This window comes from Eretmochelys imbricata, chromosome 12, assembly GCF_965152235.1.
Source record: "Eretmochelys imbricata isolate rEreImb1 chromosome 12, rEreImb1.hap1, whole genome shotgun sequence".
NCBI lineage: Eukaryota > Metazoa > Chordata > Testudines > Cheloniidae > Eretmochelys > Eretmochelys imbricata.
Genome location: NC_135583.1, coordinates 39,418,973 through 39,436,861, shown reverse-complemented (window position 1 = coordinate 39,436,861; position 17,889 = coordinate 39,418,973). Strand labels below are relative to the sequence as shown.

General features: G+C 43.4%; 2 protein-coding genes across 5 annotated transcripts in view; one reads left to right on the top strand and one right to left on the bottom strand.

Moving 5' to 3' along the window:
• Positions 1–211: 211 nt before the first annotated feature.
• On the bottom strand, positions 212–4,828 carry TRAPPC2L (trafficking protein particle complex subunit 2L). The gene is made up of 5 exons (XM_077830705.1): positions 4,705–4,828; positions 3,729–3,901; positions 1,482–1,569; positions 1,245–1,324; positions 212–380 (listed from the first exon to the last, which is right to left on the bottom strand). The coding sequence occupies exons 1-5, from the start codon at positions 4,735–4,737 to the stop codon at positions 335–337; spliced, it is 420 nt and encodes a 139-aa protein (XP_077686831.1). The 5' UTR covers positions 4,738–4,828; the 3' UTR covers positions 212–334.
• Positions 4,829–4,842: 14 nt separating this feature from the next.
• Positions 4,843–17,889, top strand: part of GALNS (galactosamine (N-acetyl)-6-sulfatase) — a 66,474-nt gene continuing 53,427 nt past the window's right edge. For 3 of the 4 annotated variants that reach the window (XR_013347592.1, XM_077830701.1, XM_077830700.1), the window contains exons 1-4: positions 4,843–5,002; positions 11,306–11,429; positions 12,742–12,816; positions 14,613–14,715. Coding sequence is in view for 2 of the 4 variants with exons in the window: in XM_077830701.1 (XP_077686827.1) it covers positions 4,898–5,002; positions 11,306–11,429; positions 12,742–12,816; positions 14,613–14,715 (407 nt within the window). In the remaining 2 variants the exon portion in view is untranslated. The remainder of the gene's footprint in view (positions 5,003–11,305; positions 11,430–12,741; positions 12,817–14,612; positions 14,716–17,889) is intronic. The other variant, XM_077830702.1, reaches the window with a different exon arrangement.

Here is a 17,889-nt window from a genome sequence, read left to right as displayed (position 1 = left end):
TTGGGCAGACAATCGTGTGTGCAATTTAACATGCAGCCCTGGGCTTTACTAAGATCAGACATGGACAGCGATCAATAGCTCACTACCTTTGTCTCTATTTAGGAGCAAGAGACCCTTCCATACTAGCTAAAAGCAAAGCCCTATATTCTGCTAAGCAAGTTGTGCCACTCTCCACAGCGTGACTGGCCACAAGAACACAAGCAGACATAGATCCAAACAGTAATAGGTTTATTTTACACAGAACAAGTTCGAAGACTATATATACACACAGCTTCACAGACATACTTCTGTACAATAGAGAATGTCCTCAGATATGAAGAGAATGGCTGGAGCTTCAGCACACCTGCATCATCATGGAGGTCACCATATTCTCAAAGGCCCTAGAGAAGGAAGAGTATGAAATATTAAAGAAAGAGAAGACAGTCCACCACACTGAGATCTCTCATACAAAGAAGCTCTTCAGTTAGTAGGTAAGATATACCGTTAAAAATGCTTAAATAGAAGTTAACTTCCCACAGGCTTGACTATAAATATTTCATTCCTTACCACTGGTGCACTGCATTTCACAAACCATTACTTTTCTTCTAATAAAGCTGAAGTAACCATGGTTCTTGCCCTGTCAGTAGACCACAGTCATTTTAATGGCAGGAATATAGAATCTGCTTTTGCATATGCATCCATGGGGGGAGAGGGGAGAAACACTCACTGGTCCCACAAAAAGCTTTGAATATAAAAAGATGGACAGTACCCTGTCAACTGTTTTGAGAATTATGCATTTTGGAAACAGTCTCCTCATCCTTACTCCTCTACAGAGGCTGAATTGTGGAAAGCTACAGCCTGCCTATTTAGAGGTGTCCAGTGGACAAGGCTGTTGACAAAGTATTATCCACCATGTTTCAATAAAAAGAATATTTAAGTGAGATCCATTGGTAACTTTTTTAAAGTAACCTCAGGTTCCTGAGTCAGCATTTCTAATATCTGTTCATAGAGCTACTAATGAGTGTGAAGTGTGCGGGAGACAGTTAAATGTAGCCTCTAAGGAGGACGGTACAATGGTAAATTTTCTATTCTGTAGAAGTAGTCCAAAGAGAGTACAGCTGCATGTTTTTGGAAAGGAGTTTGCAGCTCCCAGCTTTAAACTGATCACCCACAGAAATTACAATCTTAAAAGCTAAATCCTAATAGCTCTGCATGTCCCAGAAAGGCAACAAAATCAAAAGGATTAGTGGAAGCAGCTCACTCACCTGGAATGAATGCAGTCCCCAGGGTTATAAAAGGGGTTGCACATTACATCTGTGTATGAATTATGCAGCTTTCGGAACATCTGAAAAAAGATCATGGTTTGTTTTTAATTAAAACCTAGAAAATAACTGGGGGAGGGGGAAGGGTTGTTTGTTTCTTGGCTTCTCAGCATTTTATGAATAAGTGGAAGGAGCAAAAATACTGATCTGGCAAGTTGCATTCTGATTTCCTGCACTTACGCTGCGGATCTCATTGTCTCGAAGTGCTGTGTTTGAAGAATCTACCACCATAACAAACTTCACCTTGGAATTTGTCACGTAGCCATATCTGTGCAGCTGATTAAGGAACATATTTTTGACACACAAGTGCCTGGAAAAGCAACTAAAATAAGACTTAAGTACAGTCAAAAGTTTACAAGTGGCTGTCACTCTCAAGATGGTCACAATATAATCCATGTCTAGATGAGATAAGCAAGGGATTGGGTTCTAGAAATTGGACTTATTTTCTACCTTAGTGTTACCATTTCTGAAAGGATGATAATAGTGACCTAGCCTCACGAGCATAGAGAGGGTTGTTTGTATAAAGATTTGTAACTAGAAAGAGTTATGACAGGCTGTGTTTTTAGACAGCAGCTACCTTGCCTGCCTCCCAAGGCATGTATTACTGTTCAGTAATTGCATAAATGGCCTTCAATCATCAGCCACTTTGATGATAATTTCTTTGGCTCTCAAGAAACCCACTTCATCAAAGAATTCTGATTATTCTTTGCAGCCATGCCCATTTGGGTAGCTAATATCACAGACTTAGTGATCACTCAACATCAATGTTATAATATAGAATCTTTGAAGTTAACAGCAGGATTATGAAGACATGGATATCCTCTGTCAGTTACATTAGTCAGAAAGTGAGGACATTTCAATCCATGTGATTAAAAGGGAAGCAGAAGGCCAGCCACAGAAATGTTAAAAGATCAACTAGTCTCATAACTATGAGGTATAGCTGCAGTCCTGAAATATCAACTTTGTATCTGAGAAAGCTTCTACAGTCTTACCACCTTCAGCTGCATTACCAGAGGGGGTCCAATGCCTCTGCCTCAGTCACAGACAAGTTGTCACAATTTTAGCTAAATGAAGAACTAGATACTGTATTTATAAATTGTGAAATCTGACCAAACCATAGCTAGCTTCAGATGCACCAAACTTCCTCATTGCAGACAGGAAGGGCAGGTCACTACTGCTTAAGTCAATCTAACGTGTGCTGTTCAGGTGTGTGAAAAAAGACACCCTCCCTGAGTGATGCAAGTTAGATTGACCTACGCACTGTCTACGCTGGCGCTATGCTCTCCCGCCAACACAGCTTCCGCCTCTTGCGGAGGTGGAGTAATTATGCCGACGGGGGAGAGCTCTCCCATTGGCATACAGCGTCTTCACCAAACGTACTACAGCAGGTACATTGATGTAGCGCTTCTAGTGTAGACCTGCCCTAAGAGACAGGGCCAAGAATAAACAGAACCGATATTATTCAGACAACACCACATCTAAACAACCCTTAGGACTAGGACTTCTATTTGACACTGCAGCAGCAAATCTTGTGTTGTGAAATAACTGCTCTGTGTGAACAGACCAATGCATGTTGCCACAATGCCTCCAATAAGCCACAGTGGTTGCCTGTGCAGAGCGGCTTGCAGGACTGGGGCCAAGCTAAGAATATATAAACCCATGCTGTTTGGATGCTGAATGTCAGATGCCAATACCCACTTAATGATCACAGATACTGTGGTACAAAATCAATATTTGAAGTGAAGGGTTTCTAAAAAATAAATTTAAAAATACAGGACCAGATGCTCAACTGCTGTATATCAGCATAGTTCCACTGACATCAGTAGAATTACTGATTCACACCAGCCAAGGCTCTGACCTCTTTTAATCTTCACCTTTTGCAACAGTCATTGCTATTTACATTCCTCGTATCAACCTAGTTTTACAACAGCCAGCAAAAGGGATGGTTGTCCATTTAAAGGTTTCATTTCTAGGTTTTTTCTTGCTGCAGTGTTTGTGTTTCAAACAGTTTAAAAAGCAACCATTTTCATTTATTTTTTTTTTAAATAGAGGAAACATTTCTACTGGTCTTAAGTTTCCAAAACACTGGTTTTCACAAAATGTCAATTGACAGTGTCCCTTTAAGCACTCTCTCAGACATTGTTTTGGTCAAATGAAAGTACCAAAATCTATGAGACATATGCATACTAATCCACAGCACACTTGCCCATCAAAAATCAAGCTGCACAGTGGTTATTTCACAACACAGGATTTACAGCTGCAATGTCAAATGAAAACAATGGTAAATTCTAGAACTGGAAGACAGATACTTTTAAAACCTAACCCTGCATTCCTTGCTTTTAGAGAACTCAGTGGGAGTTCTGGCTGAATAAGGACAGATTGTAGAAACAGGCCTTATAGAGCACACCCGTCAGGCATTAAAGATACACTTTGTAGTCTTCAGTTGGGTACAGAAGTCCCAGATAGAGCTCTCTCTGATCCACAAGGGCTTTCCCCATGGCAGAGATCTTTTCATCCACAACATCCAGGGAAGTGTGCACTGTATAATGGAACTTCAGTTCATTTTCTGTTGGGATGCTTCGGATGTACAGGGGATAATTCTAGAAAGGATGACGACAAATTGTGCTAACCGGGGCTACCTATTCTGTGCTCAAATAGATTAGCAAATGTAAGTGTAGTGCTCTGAGGGTGCAAACTGCTATTATTTAAAAACTAGCTATTTTTAACCACAAATTCTATTTAAAGATATCATAGAATGCCACTGGTCTACACCTGTATATCGCAACATGTATTTATACAGCAGATCTAGCTTTATCCTCACCTATTAACAGTCTTTAGAGGAGGACTACTGCCAGGTTTACATTTTCTCATAACACAAAGGTAGCGAGTGATCCATCCATCCCCCTAGGTGAGACTGCCCCCAGCCCATCTAGTCATCTCATTGGAATCATCCTTCCTGGAAGAAAGTCCATAAAGGGCTCCCACAGAGCGAAGAAAACCTGGGGCTTCCCACCCACTGCTCCAGCAACCCCTAGGCCAACCTCTAAACAAGCCCCCCGCAACTCCCAACCCAGCCCCCTCCCCGCTAGGGCTCCCGCCCCCCCCATCTCCCAACCCAGCCCCCTCCCCCCTAGGGCTCCCGCCCCCCCCATCTCCCAACCCAGCCCCTCCCCCCTAGGGCTCCCGCCCCCCCCATCTCCCAACCCAGCCCCCTCCCCCCAGGGCTCCCGCCCCCTCCCCCTACTGCTCCTGCCCCCAAGACCCACCCCCTATTACTCCTGAGTCCTGCCCCCATGACCCACCCCCTACTGCTCCTGCCCCCTCTCCCAGCCAAACCCCTCCTGCTCCCCCTCCCAGCCCAGCGCCCGCTTCCTGCCCCGGCCGCAGCGCGCCCCGCCCCCACCTCCTTGGCGATCACGGCGATGCACACCGCCATCTTGGACGCCGGCGCCCCGCCCCTATCACGTGATCAGGCGGACGCTTCCTCCTCCTGCTCCCCTCGGCGCGCGGGACTCAGGTCATGTGACTGTCTGGTGAAACGGACTCACGTGACCCGGTCCCGCTCCCCAGAGGGCAGGAGGAGGGTGCCGGTTGCCATGGAGAAGCGCCTGCTGCTGCCCCTGTCCCTGTGCTGGGCCCTGAGCGCGGGGGGCGCCGAGCGCAGCGGGCTCCCCAACCTCCTCATCCTGCTCATGGACGATGTGAGTGAGCAGGGGAGGGGCACTTTGTCATGGGGGGGAAGCTGAGGGGTTGTCGCTGGGCGGGGGGGTTCACTGGGGGTGGAGGCTGGGGGGGGTTCAGTGGGAGTGTAGGTGGGGGGCTGGTCATTGGGGGAGTGGAGACTGGGGGGGTTCACTGGGGGTGTAGGTGGGGGGCTGGTCACTGGGCGGGGGTGGAGGCTGGGGGGGGTTCACTGGGGTATAGGTGGGGGGTTGGTCACCAGGGGGGTGGAGCCTGGGGGGGTTCACTGGGGTATAGGTGGGGGGCTGGTCACCGGAGGGGTGGAGGCTGGGGGGGTTCACTGGGGGTGTAGGTGGGGGGTTGGTCAGCGGGGGGGTAGAGGCTGGGGGTGTAGGTGGGAGGTTGGTGACTGGGGGGGTGGAGGCTGGGGGGGTTCACTGGGGGTGTAGGTGGGGGGTTGGTCAGCAGGGGGGTAGAGGCTGGGGGTGTAGGTGGGAGGTTGGTGACCAGGGCGGTGGAGGCTGGGGGGGGTTCACTGGGGGTGTAGGTGGGGGGTTGGTCAGCGGGGGGGTAGAGGCTGGGGGTGTAGGTGGGGAGCTGGTCACTGGGGGGGTGGAGGATGGGGGGGGTTTCACTGGGGGTGGTGGAGGCTGGGGAGGGGTTCGTCACCTGGCTGCTTGGATGTGCGATGATTGTAGGAAGGAGGGGTTTAGATTTATTAGGAACTGGGGAAACTTTTGGGAAAGGGGGAGCCTAAACAGGGAGAATGGGCTCCACCTTAACCAAAATGGAACCAGATTCCTGGTATGTAAAATTAAAAAGGTTGTAGAACAGCTTTTAAACTAAGAGCTGGGGGAAAGCCGACAGGTGCGGAGGAGCATGTGGTTCGGATAGAGACATCCCTCAGAGGAGGATCTACTAATGGAGATTCTCTATGTCCTAATAAGGAGGAGAGTATGGAAGATAAAATACAGGTAGGATCTGATGAGAAACAGTCAAATGAAAAAAAAGTCTCATGCAATTGCTAGCAATGCCCTTTTACTATTTACATTGGCCAAACTAGACAGTCTCTTCACAAAAGATTAAATAGACACAAATCAGACATCAAGAACTGTAACATTCAAAAACCAGTAGGAGAGCACTTTAATTTCCCTGGACACTCAATAACAGACTTAAAAGTGGCCATTCTTCAACAAAAAAAACTTCAAAAACAGACTTCAACAAGAAACTGAGGAACTGGAATTAATTTGCAAACTTGACACTGTCAAATTAGGCCTGAATAAAGACTGGGAATGTCTGGGTCACTACAAAAAATAATCTTCCCTCTGTTGATACTCATCCCTTCTTGTCTACTGTTGGGAATGGGCCACTTCCACCCTGATTGAATTGGCCTCGTTAGCACTGACCCCCCACTTGGGCAACTCCCATCTTTTCATGTGCTGTATTTTTATACCTGCCTATTGTATTTTCCACGTGGTGCATCTGATGAAGTGGGTTATAGCCCACAAAAACTTATGCCCAAATAAATTTGTTATTCTCTAAGGGTGCCACAAAGATTCCTTGTTGTTTTTGCTGATACAGACAGGCTACGTAGCCCTCTGAAACCTGTCATCATGTAATGGGTGACAGCTAAAAAGTGACAAGTTTTTAAAATGCTTATATACCAATGCTAGAAGTCTAAATAATAAGAGGGGTGAACTAGAGTGCCTTGTATTAAATTAGGATATTGATATAATAGGCGTCACAGAAACTTGGTGGAATGAGGATAATCAGTGGGACATAGTAATATGTATGAAGGCCAGAATTGGGGGGGAAGGGCGCTTAAGGATTGGGTTTGCAAGGCCTCAGTCTTGCAAACTACTCCATGTGGCTGCACCGCTGAACCAACACCAATGAAGTCAACAGGGCTCTGTGCGAGCACAGGGGTCTGCCCACGTGGAATAACATTTATAATCGGGTCATTATTCACTCTTAGAACAACTTACGCGTGATAAATATTAAAAATTGTTTACAATGATATTTGTTTAGTGGCAGCGTTTTGGGAGTGTTCTTGAAATTTGGGTTAACTATTTGAATAAAATTATCTGATACCAGTCATTGTTTCTTTATCAGATTAAAAATCTTCATTTGTATTCTGAAAATTGGAATGCTCTGATGTGCCCCTTCAAGCCCTTTCCAGATTTTATGTAAAAGTTGTAAAGAGGTGGAGAGGCGTACCTGGACCCTGAATACTTTAACAGCTGCGTTTGGATTAGTGCGTTATTGCCCCAGTCTGTGCTGGGTACGTCTACCCTGCAGTTCGACACCTGTGGGGTTGGTATGTGCCAGCTGTCTCCGGCACGCAGGGTTTGGGTCACGGGGCTGTTTAACGGTGATGTAGAGGTTCTAAGCGCCTGCACTCTGGGACCCTCCCATCTCGCACGATCCTAGAACCCAGGCTTCAGCCTGAGCCCAGACATCTACATCACAGTTAAACAGCCCCTTAGCTCAAGCCCCACAAGTTTGAGTCAGCTGGCATGGGCCAGCCAGAGGTTTCTAATTGCAGTGTAAACATACCCACTAAGGCGCCTATCTTGCAAAAAAAACATATGCATGCCTTTAACTTCACACCCATTGGTAGTCTTACTGAAGACAAATGGGACTACTCAGATGCATAGAGTTAAGCATGCATGTAAGTCTTTGTGGGATCAGGAGCTAAGCACCTATGTGTTTTTTCTAGTAGTCTAGTCATAGACACCCCTAGTTATTGTGATTCAGCTACTGCCTTTGGAAAATTATTCCATTGACTAACTGATCACACTGTTGGAAAATGTTTCTGAATTTTTAACTTGAATTTTTCAGGGTATTACTACTTCTTATTCCACCCTTAATCTCCTAAAATAGTTGGCTTCCCCTTTTGAAGTCATTGTTACCAAAGCCATGTCTATGCTACAAAAATATCCATTTGTGTCAGCAGTGGGTGTGGTTGAACCAGTGCAGAACAGAGTACAGCTCAAGTGTGGACAAGGACAAACCATGTTCAGCACATTTTCAGAAACTGGTTAAAATTAGGGCTGTCAAGTGATTAAAAAAATTAATCGTGATTAATCGAGTGATTTAAAAAATTTATTGCGCGATTAATCACACTGTTGAACAATAATAGGACACTATTTATTTAAATATTTTTGGATGTTTTCTACATTTTCAAATATATTTATTTCAGTTACAACAGAATACAAAGTGTACGGTGCTCATTTTATATTTATTTTTATTACAAGTATTTGCAATGGAAAAAAACAAAAGAAATAGTATTTTTCAAAGCACCTAATACAAGGACTGTAGTGCAATCTCTTTATCATGAAAGTTGAATTTAAAAATGTAGAATTATGTATTTTTAAAAAATGCATTCAAAAATAAAACAATGTAAAATTTTGGAGCCTGAAAGTCCACTCAGTCCTACTTCTTGTTCAGACAAACAAGTTTGTTTACATTTGTAGGAGATAATGCTGCCTGCTTGTTGTTTACAATGTCATCTGAAAGTGAGAACAGGTGTTCTCATGGCACTGTTGCAGCCAGTGTTGCAAGATGTTTACGTGCAAGATGCGCTAAAGATTCATATGTCCCTTCATGCTTCAACCACTATTCCAGGGTACATGTGTCCATGCTGATGATGGGTTCTGCTCGATAACAATCCAAAGCAGTGTGGACCCATGCATGTTCATGTTCATTATCTGAGTCAGATGTCACCAGCAGAAGATGGATTTTCTTTTTTGGAGGTTCAGGTTTTGTAGGTTCCGCATCAGAGTGTTGCTCTTTTAAGACTTCTGAAAGCATGCTCCGTGCCTCGTCCCTCTCAGATTTTGTAAGGCATTTTAAATTCTTAAACCTTGAGTTGAGTGCTGTAGCTATCTTTAGAAAGTTCACATTGGTATCTTCTTTGCATTTTGTCAAACTTGCAGTGAAAGTGTTCTTAAAATGAACAATATGTGCTGGGTCATCATCCAAGACTGCTATAACATGAAATATATGGCAGAATGCAGGTAAAACAGAGCAGGGGACATACAATTTCCCCCAAGGAGTTCAGTCACAAATTTAATTAATACATTATTTTTTTAACAAGCGTCATCAGCATGGAAGCACATCCTCTGGAATGGTGGTCGAAGCAGGAAGGGGCATATGAACGTTTGGCATATCTGGCATATAAATACCTTGCAATGCCGGCTACAAAAATGCCATGCAAATTCCTGTTCTCACTTTCTGGTGATATTGTAAGTAAGAAGAGGGCTGAACAGAGCCTAGAAGTCCACTCAGTTCTACTTCTTGAAGTTTTACATTTTGTTTTTGAGTGCAGTTATGTAACAAAAAAAAAATCTACATTTGTAAGTTGCACTTTCACAACAAAGAGATTGCACTACAGTACTTGTGTGAGGTAAATTGAAAAATACTATTTTTTATCCTTTTTACAGTGTAAATATTTGTAATAAAAAGAATATACACTTTGATTTCAATTACAACACAGAATACAATATGTATGAAAATGTAGAAAAACACCCAAAATACAGTATTTAATAAATTTCAAAACTGATTAATCATGATTAACTCAATAAAGTTAATCGGGTGAGTTAACTGCGATTAATCAACAGCCCTAGTTAAATCCAAATGTTGCACCACTAAGAGCTTCAGAATGAAACAAACGATAAGAAGGAAGCTGACTTCATTAATTTTCAGTGTCCATACTGAGAAAAATGCAAAGAAAAACAAATTAAATAAAGAGCAAAAATCTCAGATGAATTAGTTTTAAAATTCTTTGCCTTTAACCGTCTATGATGATGTTAGTAACATAGTTAAATAAATGTATTTGTTTACAAGATAGGATTTTTAAGTTGGCAGTGTCCCCTCAAGTTGCTTCTCTTTGAAGATCTGTATTTATTTCTTTGGATCCTTTCTTGGCAGGAATGTGTTGCATGTAGTTTTGAGCTTCTCAGAAAGCTAGTGGAGGGTGCGTATGGGACAGAGGTGGTGTGCCAACTCACAGCTGTCACCTACCTGGCCACCTTGTGATGACTTGATGTAGCTGCCCGCCTACATTTCCCATTTCGTATTCAGGATTATTTTCTCCCAAGTGAACTTTAATTTTTGGGACAGGGATAATCTCTCCATATATCTTTGTATAGCACCAAGCATAATATGGCGCAGGCCCTGACTGGAGCTTCTGGCTGCTACAGTAATAAAAATAAACCTTCCTTTGGGCTTTTGCCTGTTTCTCTGATCTTTTGGAAGTATCTGTGTCTCCTCCATTGTGTCAATGAATTTGATCACTATACTTTTCTTTTCTCCTTCCTTATTGCTGGTAAAGATATTGAACAATACAGAACTCAACACTGACCCCTTTGGAACTCTTCTTAATTCCATGTCTTGGATTTATATTGTACCATTTCATTGCTCTCTGCTCACGATCCATCAGACAGCTTTGTGTCTTTTCTGCAGTATTCTTTGTTCTGATGTCTCTGTTTGACTCTCAAATGGGGCTTCATTGAAAGCTTTCCCAAGATCTAGATGTATTACGTTCTCTGCATTTCTTTTGCCCACCTGATACGTGACTGTAGTAAAGAAAGCTTTTGAATATTTAAGGCAGAGTATAATCTTTATGCAGGCATAGTGCCTAATTGCTCATTAAATTGCTCCCTTTTTGCTTCAATATTGTTTTTCAGGATTGAAATTAGCCAAATGGGTTGGTAATTTTCTAGAGCTCCCTTTTTTTGCCCAAAAGAGGCTCCTGAGCAGGAGCTGTATGATCACATTGGCTTAGGGCAAAGATGTGTGGCTACACTATGGTAAGACCATCATCTGGCAAACTGGCATAGAGAAATGATGTGATAATGGCACACTTCTCTCCTGAGCTTCGCTTTTAAAGGATACTCCTCAATGCCCTCAGTTATTATGTAACCCTACTTTTTTACTTAGATCTTCACTGTGCATTTCTGATTACATATATCCAGTATTTGGAAATGTAGGCCTGCAGTGTATAATTTTATAATTAAGATGCTGGACTGAGACTGAAGAGATCTGGGTTCTGTTCCCAGTTTTGCAATAGATTTCTTTTGTCACCTTGGGCAAGTCACTTAATTTCTCTCTGTCCGTCAGTTCTGATCTATAAATGGTGGCAGTAATACTTCACAGAAGGGTTGTGAGGATAAATTCACATAGTGTATGTGATATTATAGTGATGAGCACTATAGAAGAGCTTATAAAAATAAAAATTCTACTCTGGTCCAGAAGGTAGTACAGTAGTTTACAGAAAGCTAAAATTACTTCTGTGTCTTTTTGGTATGGTCTTTCTGCAGATGGGTTGGGGTGATCTGGGAGTGTTTGGAGAGCCCTCTAAAGAAACCCCTAACTTGGACCAGATGGCTTCAGAAGGGATGCTCTTCCCAAATTTCTACACTGCTAACCCTCTGTGCTCTCCGTGTAAGTAAACTTCAGTTTATACTACCATGTAAAATTGCCACCTTCTGAGAAGATTGGGATGTTTGCCAGCATCTTACATAAACTAGCAACCAAACCAGTGATTACCCTTAAGGCAGTGTTAGGATTTGGAGCTTTCATCTTGCATTTTGCTTCCTTTTAATTTTTTTCTTGAGGAAAAACTACAATCTTCTGTTAATACAAAACAGTATTTTAGTCATCAAAACATTTCATTTAAAGGATTTTTTTTTATTCTGTTTTAGCCTTCAGGCCTCTGCTGCTGAATTATTTCATCTCTTCCCTCTTCGGGGCAATCAGACAAAACAGTATCTAAATCTTTGTTGGACAAATCCAACAGGAAGGAAGCACACAATGGGCTTGATTCTTTTCTGTAGGCAGAACTTCCATTGACTTTGGGACCTTCATGCATGGAGCAACTATACGTTCCTGCCCATGGTCGTCATTGTTAGCCACTAAGAGATTTAGAGAGGGGAAAAGGGACAAACCCATTTGAGTCCCATGTAGATTTTACATCTTTGTCACTGTGTCTGGTTCTTCAAGTCTGATTGCCAGCTGACAGCTAAAATATAAAGGAGAAAAGAGGACTTTCTGGGGCCTCCATTCAGGAAAATGTTTAACCATATGTTTAAGTCCAAACCCATTCAGGAAAGCACTAAAACACCTGCTTAAGTCCCATTTACTTCAGTAGGATTTAAGCAGATACTTAAAGTTAAACATCTGCTTAACTACTTTCCTGAATCAGAGCCTTGATCTTTATCATGCTACAGATGGATACCTTGCCTTTGTTCATTGTAGAAGTAGATAAAATGGTTTTGCCAAGGCAAGATAATGAATGTAAATTTAGCAAATAACTGATTTATCTTAGCTAGATTAAGATGTCTCCCATATACTCACCCCAGAAATACTGTTTAAAGTTACTTGGACAGAATGGCAGCTGCATTTCCTATCTGGAGGTGGTCACGTTTCAGTAGTGGGTAAACTGCTTTCTGCACACAAGGGCCAGATTCCAATCTCAGTGGAACTGGAGTAACTCCATTAACATCAGTGGTGTCACTTTGGATTTATGCTAGTGTGGCTGTTATCAGAATCTGGCCAAGTACGTACATCACTTTAGGATCCTTTGGGTTGATGATTACTCTTATCAGCTAAACAGTAATATATAGCAGAAATTCCCTACACTCTCCAGTCGTTATGCGGTCATCAGCCAAAACATGACCTCTAAAGCAGATAATTTGTATAAAGAAAATAAGACACCCTATTCATGCTTTCTTTGTTTTGATTGTTTTATCTGCAGCACGGGCAGCGCTGTTGACGGGACGTCTCCCCATCAGGAATGGGTTCTACACCACGAATGCACATGCCAGAAATGGTGCGAACATCAGTGCTGCTTCTCCTGGAAATGCTTTTTCTTCCTTTATTCTTTGCCTTTTCGCTTAGCAGCAGGCATGGCTGAATATTGGCATTTGGCTCTGTGTTCTCCCTTCATGGGTTTTCCAGGAGGTACATTTTCAGAATGACAACAAGGGATTGGCATGTAGCTCCACTGCACTTAATAAGAACAGGTGTGGAGTCTATTGCTTCTTACACATGATGCTGGAAAGGACGGACATCGCCAAATGTTCGCATTAAGCAAAAAGACCTAAGTTAAAATGTTAATCTGTTTGCTTCTGCTGGCTGAGATGTTGTTTCCTTGGGTGGGCTAATAAACATTGAGTGAAAGAAGAAAAGTGACATGGGATATGGTGTTAACGTCCTAGGTTAAGAACAAGCTGTTTAAAATCCAGTCTGTCATGGGGTTTACTAATCACTGCTGGGACACCTCCTTGTAGTTCATCTGGGGATTAGCTCTTGACCAGTCTAATGCCCCCTCCTTCAGTTGCTCATCCCATAGTCTCTCTCTCTCTGGACTCGGGTTGCTCCCTCTTTTGATCCGCTAGCCAGTCAGTGCCACTTTTCCAGTGGCCAGTAGGGGAATCCAGGCCTGCCCACTACTCGGGGTTCCAGTCCAGGGACACTATGCCCAGCAACCACAGTCTGCTCCAGCTCCAACCTTGTTGCCAATTCCATGGGCTTTTTCCTGCCTTTCTTCCCTATCTTCTGGTCCCCCTCTTCTCCCTGTGGCTATGTCACCCTCCCCTTGGGTTCTTGCCAGAGTCTGTATTCTAAGGCAGGATCCCAGGGTTTACCCCCCCTCAGGTCACCTCCTCATCTCTGATCAATTGCCTTCCTCACTAGGGAGTGACTGCAGAGCTCCTCCCTGCAGCCCTTCTCCTCCCACCAACTTCCTCTCTTTAGAAGCATATCCCAACTCCTCCTCCAGCGGGGCTTCATCAGCTGTTAGGCCTTAGTAGTCCCTGCCTTGCTTCCTGATGCAGCCTGTCCTGTAAGGTTAATTGGCCATTTTTAACAGGTTCAAGTCTTGTGTGGGGCGAACACTGTATCATACAGTCTTACAGAAGTAAACCTTTCCCAGCCAGTTAAACAAGGACAGTTACATAACACGATGCTGCCTGCCAGGAGAGCTCTCCTCCAGAACTCATGAAGGAATGTACCTGCTCAGAATGTCTTTGGGTTGATCTAGTTGGTGTCTAGTTCTAAAATTAGAGGTGCTTTATGAGACCATGCATTCTGGGCACACACAGCTACCTATTGGTTCACACTGTCCATCAGTAGGAGAACTTGGGTATCTCCTAACTCACTGACGGTTGTGCCCTGTGTTCTCAACTACAAAATATTGGAGGCATGCTATTTTGGATCAGCCAGTGCACTTTGAGCAAGTCCATTTGTCCTTTATTTAATTAATCCTTTGACTTATAAAAATGCACTAATTGTAGATAACTTCAAGCAGTTTCGCAAAAGTATAAACCAAACGGCCCCAATTTGCTCTCCTTACAGCCACCCCTACCTGCATCTACACTGTCCCTCCAGCCAACAAAGGCTGCATGTGTGAAGGGCTCTCTTACCTGGGTCAGTGAGTTTGCTGAGTCAGCTTGTTTCCAGACCTGGTGGGCTGGAGAATTTGAATCCTATACTATAGTATTGTTGGACCCTTGAACTAGCCCAATTTTTGGTCCAAATAAGCTTATAGGGATGTGTCCATAAGCTTTCATGACCTGCTTGCTAGCCTTAGTGATGAGTTAAAAAACATGTTCTTGTTTTATACAGCCTATACGCCACAAGAGATAGTAGGGGGAATCCCAGATTCTGAGCTGCTGCTTCCAGAATTGCTGAAGAAGGCGGGATATGTCAGTAAGATCATTGGCAAATGGTAAACTTGTCTTGAGATTCCTTGTTTGTATGTGTGTGTGATTTAGTAATGCGGAGAGATTGGGAGAACCAGAGTCTGAAAAAAACTTTTCAAGCTCAAACATCTGTCTTTTCAAATCTGGGCAGGATCTTCCCACCTGCTGTGATTAATTTCTGAATAGAGTGCTACTGATTTATAGATAGATATAGCAAAAAAAAGCCCTCAACCCTTTGTGCTTTCATTCAGCACCACATTGTGTTCATTTTCATCAGAAATCACAGCGATGTTCTGTTGGAGCGTGTCCCTTGCCCTCTACAATTTTTTGTCTTTGGCCCCTGCTGTATATCATTGATCCTCTGCAGATAAGTCTGACTTGTAAACTGTCGGCTTTTTTTTTTCTTTAAGCAGCGGAATGTTAGGATAGAAATGAAGATACAGTCACATGAAGGAAACATGCTTGATATTAGACAGAGCTACAGAGAAGAGTGATGGCCTAATCTAGCAGAGAAAAGGGTAAATAAATAGACAGCGAAAGAGTATTGACCAAAGATCTGAGTGAACTACATCCCAAGAATTTTAAAAGAACTAAGGGCTTGATCCTGTTCTCATTGAAGTCACTGACAAAACTCCATTGACTCTTATGGGTGCAGGCCCATATCTTAGCAAAGGAAACATAAGAACTTGTGAACCTAATCTTCAATAAATCATGGCAGTCAGGAGAGATACCTGGCAACTAAATGCAACTGTGGTTCCTGTGCAGGGTAGGAGGGAAAAGCTGGAGAGCTGCCAAACAAATACAATAGGCTTCTTTGATGGGATTACTATTGTAAAAGTTGAAGAGAAGCCAGCGGGCATAGAACATATGAATTTCAATAAAGAACTTCTGTGATGTGATTGAGTCCCATTGGGTTTCTAGGTCTCCATGCTGGTAATTCAAATTTCATAGTAGTACTGTGTAATAAATAAATGCATAAATAATAAACTTCAAAACTGCATAGATACCAACTTGATATAACATGTTTAACAGAGTGATTGTTAATAATTCAACCTTCAAGTGGGGACCAGTATTAAGGTAGTCAGTTATGGAATCCATATTATTTAACAATATTAACAATATAAAGAAAGGTATAGATTCAACTGTGATCAAATTTTCCAGCAGCACAGAAATTGGAAGGGAAGTAAATGAATCTAAGACGGTGAATTATTTATTAGCCCAAATCCAAACAACAAAGTGGCCAGGAAAAATCGGATCAGTGGGCTGAGTGCATTGAGATGCATTCAGTGCTAATAAATGTAAATTCATACAGCTAGGGAAAGGAAATAAGCAGCACAAATACATATTGGTTCCAGACAGTTATCTGGAAAGCAGCGAGTCTGGAAAACCTTCTAGTGATAATAAAAAGCAAAGTAAACATGAACTCACAATGCAGTGCCGTTGTGAACCTAAGAATTGCGGTACATCAGCTGCTTCAGAGAAGGGTGCTGGCAGATGTGAGATAATCTGACCCCATTAAAGTTTCATCGTAACCCCTATTGGTTAGCAACTGGTTTAAGCCTTAAGCATGAGGTTTTATGTCTCTCTTAACCTTCTCTTTTAAGTATTTGCTATTACAACTCGGAATATTATTTGCAGTTTTGTTATAGCCATGTTGGTCCCAGGATATTAGAGAGACAGATGGGTGAGTGGTGGGACCTTCTACCACCTGTGGAGGGTGAGGAACCCCAGTGGGCTAGCCTGTACACCACCCTGGACCTATGGCCTGCCGGGGATATCCTTCATAGAGCCGTGAACATGAGTGTGTACCTAGCACAGTTCACCCCCATCCCCAACGCCCATCCCTTTTGCTGCTTGAGGTGCATGCCTATCTAGAATGTGCCAGGTTGCAGCCTCTAATCCAACTCCTCCAGAACCTGTTGAGGTTTTGGCTGCACTTTTCCCCACATCTGTTCATATATGCCCACCCAGTCCGTGGCCCCACAAGGTAGTGAGACCTCCTCGTCAATCTCCTTCTGGCACTGGCCAAAATAGCCATCTTCAGCACCAGGAGGAGGATGCTGGATGGGGAGGTGCTTTGTGACTGTGGGGCCTTTTTCTGTTCCTCCCTTGGCTCACTCATCCAGGCAGAGTTCCTCTGGGTGGCGTCCACTGGCTCCTTGGACAGCTTTGAGTAGCAGGTGGGTGCTGTCCGGGGTTCTCTGCTTGGTGTCCCCTTCTGGATCCCTAGTTTTGAATCTGTGACCTCTACTCCCTGCCCTGTTATTTCTTCGTTGTCCCCCATATTCAGTTGAGTCCCAGGTCCAGTGACTCCTCCCCAAAGGTTGGGAGGCGCCTTTAGATGCGGACAGGCTTGCTCCCCTCTGCCTCCCAGAATTTCAATAGGGCCTTTTATTGGGCCAACTTCTGTTGGTGAGAGACACAAGCTTTTGAATTTACGCAGAACTCTTCAACTCTGGGAAAGATGCTCAGAGTGTCTCAGTTAAATAAAAGGTGAAAAAGATAAGGAGTTAACACATGTCGCAAGAGGCCACTCAAAGTGAAGTTAACAATTGAAGGAGAAAAGATGGTTTATGGGTTCCAGATTGTTGTAAATGAGACATAAATCCAGTGTCTTTATGAAGCCCATGATTTTTGCTGTCTAGCAGAGTTATGCATTTAAAAGCTTCCAGGCTCATCTTTTGAAGGTGTTTGTGCAGAGGACTGAGAGGTCAGACATGGAGTGATTGTTCTGTAAATAGTGTTTGCCCACGGATGATAGGGTGTTTTTGTCTTTTATCATTTTTCTGTGTGAGTTCATTCGACAGCATAGTGACTGTCTGGTTTCAACCACACAGTTGCTATTGGGACATTTAGTGCACTGGATGAGGAAACCACATGTTGTGATCGGCATGTGTAGGAACCATAGATCTTGAAAGGTGTGTTGTGGGGGTGTTGATCATCGCAACAGGTGGACATATGTCTGCAGGTTTTGCATCTGTTGTTCTGGAAGGGTCTGGCGGTGTGTCCTGGTCTGTAGGGAGCTTGCCTCTGATGATGAGCTTGGCAGGGTTGGGGGCATTGTTTGAAGGCCAGAAGAGGGACTTCAGGAAAGATTTCTTTCAACATGTGGTCCACATCGAGTATGGGTTGTAGTTGTTTGATGATACCCTGTATGGGTTCCAGTGTGGGGTGGTAAATGACAACTAGGAGTGTACAGT

Coding starts and splice junctions, on each gene's coding strand:
- TRAPPC2L (XM_077830705.1), bottom strand. CDS start 4,737: ATGGCGGTGTGCATCGCCGTGATCGCCAAGGAG. Junction 1,570..3,728: donor CCAACTGAAGACTACAAAGT/GTATCTTTAATG, acceptor TCAGCTGCACAG/ATATGGCTACGTGACAAATT. Junction 1,325..1,481: donor GAGACAATGAGATCCGCAGC/GTAAGTGCAGGA, acceptor ATCTTTTTTCAG/ATGTTCCGAAAGCTGCATAA.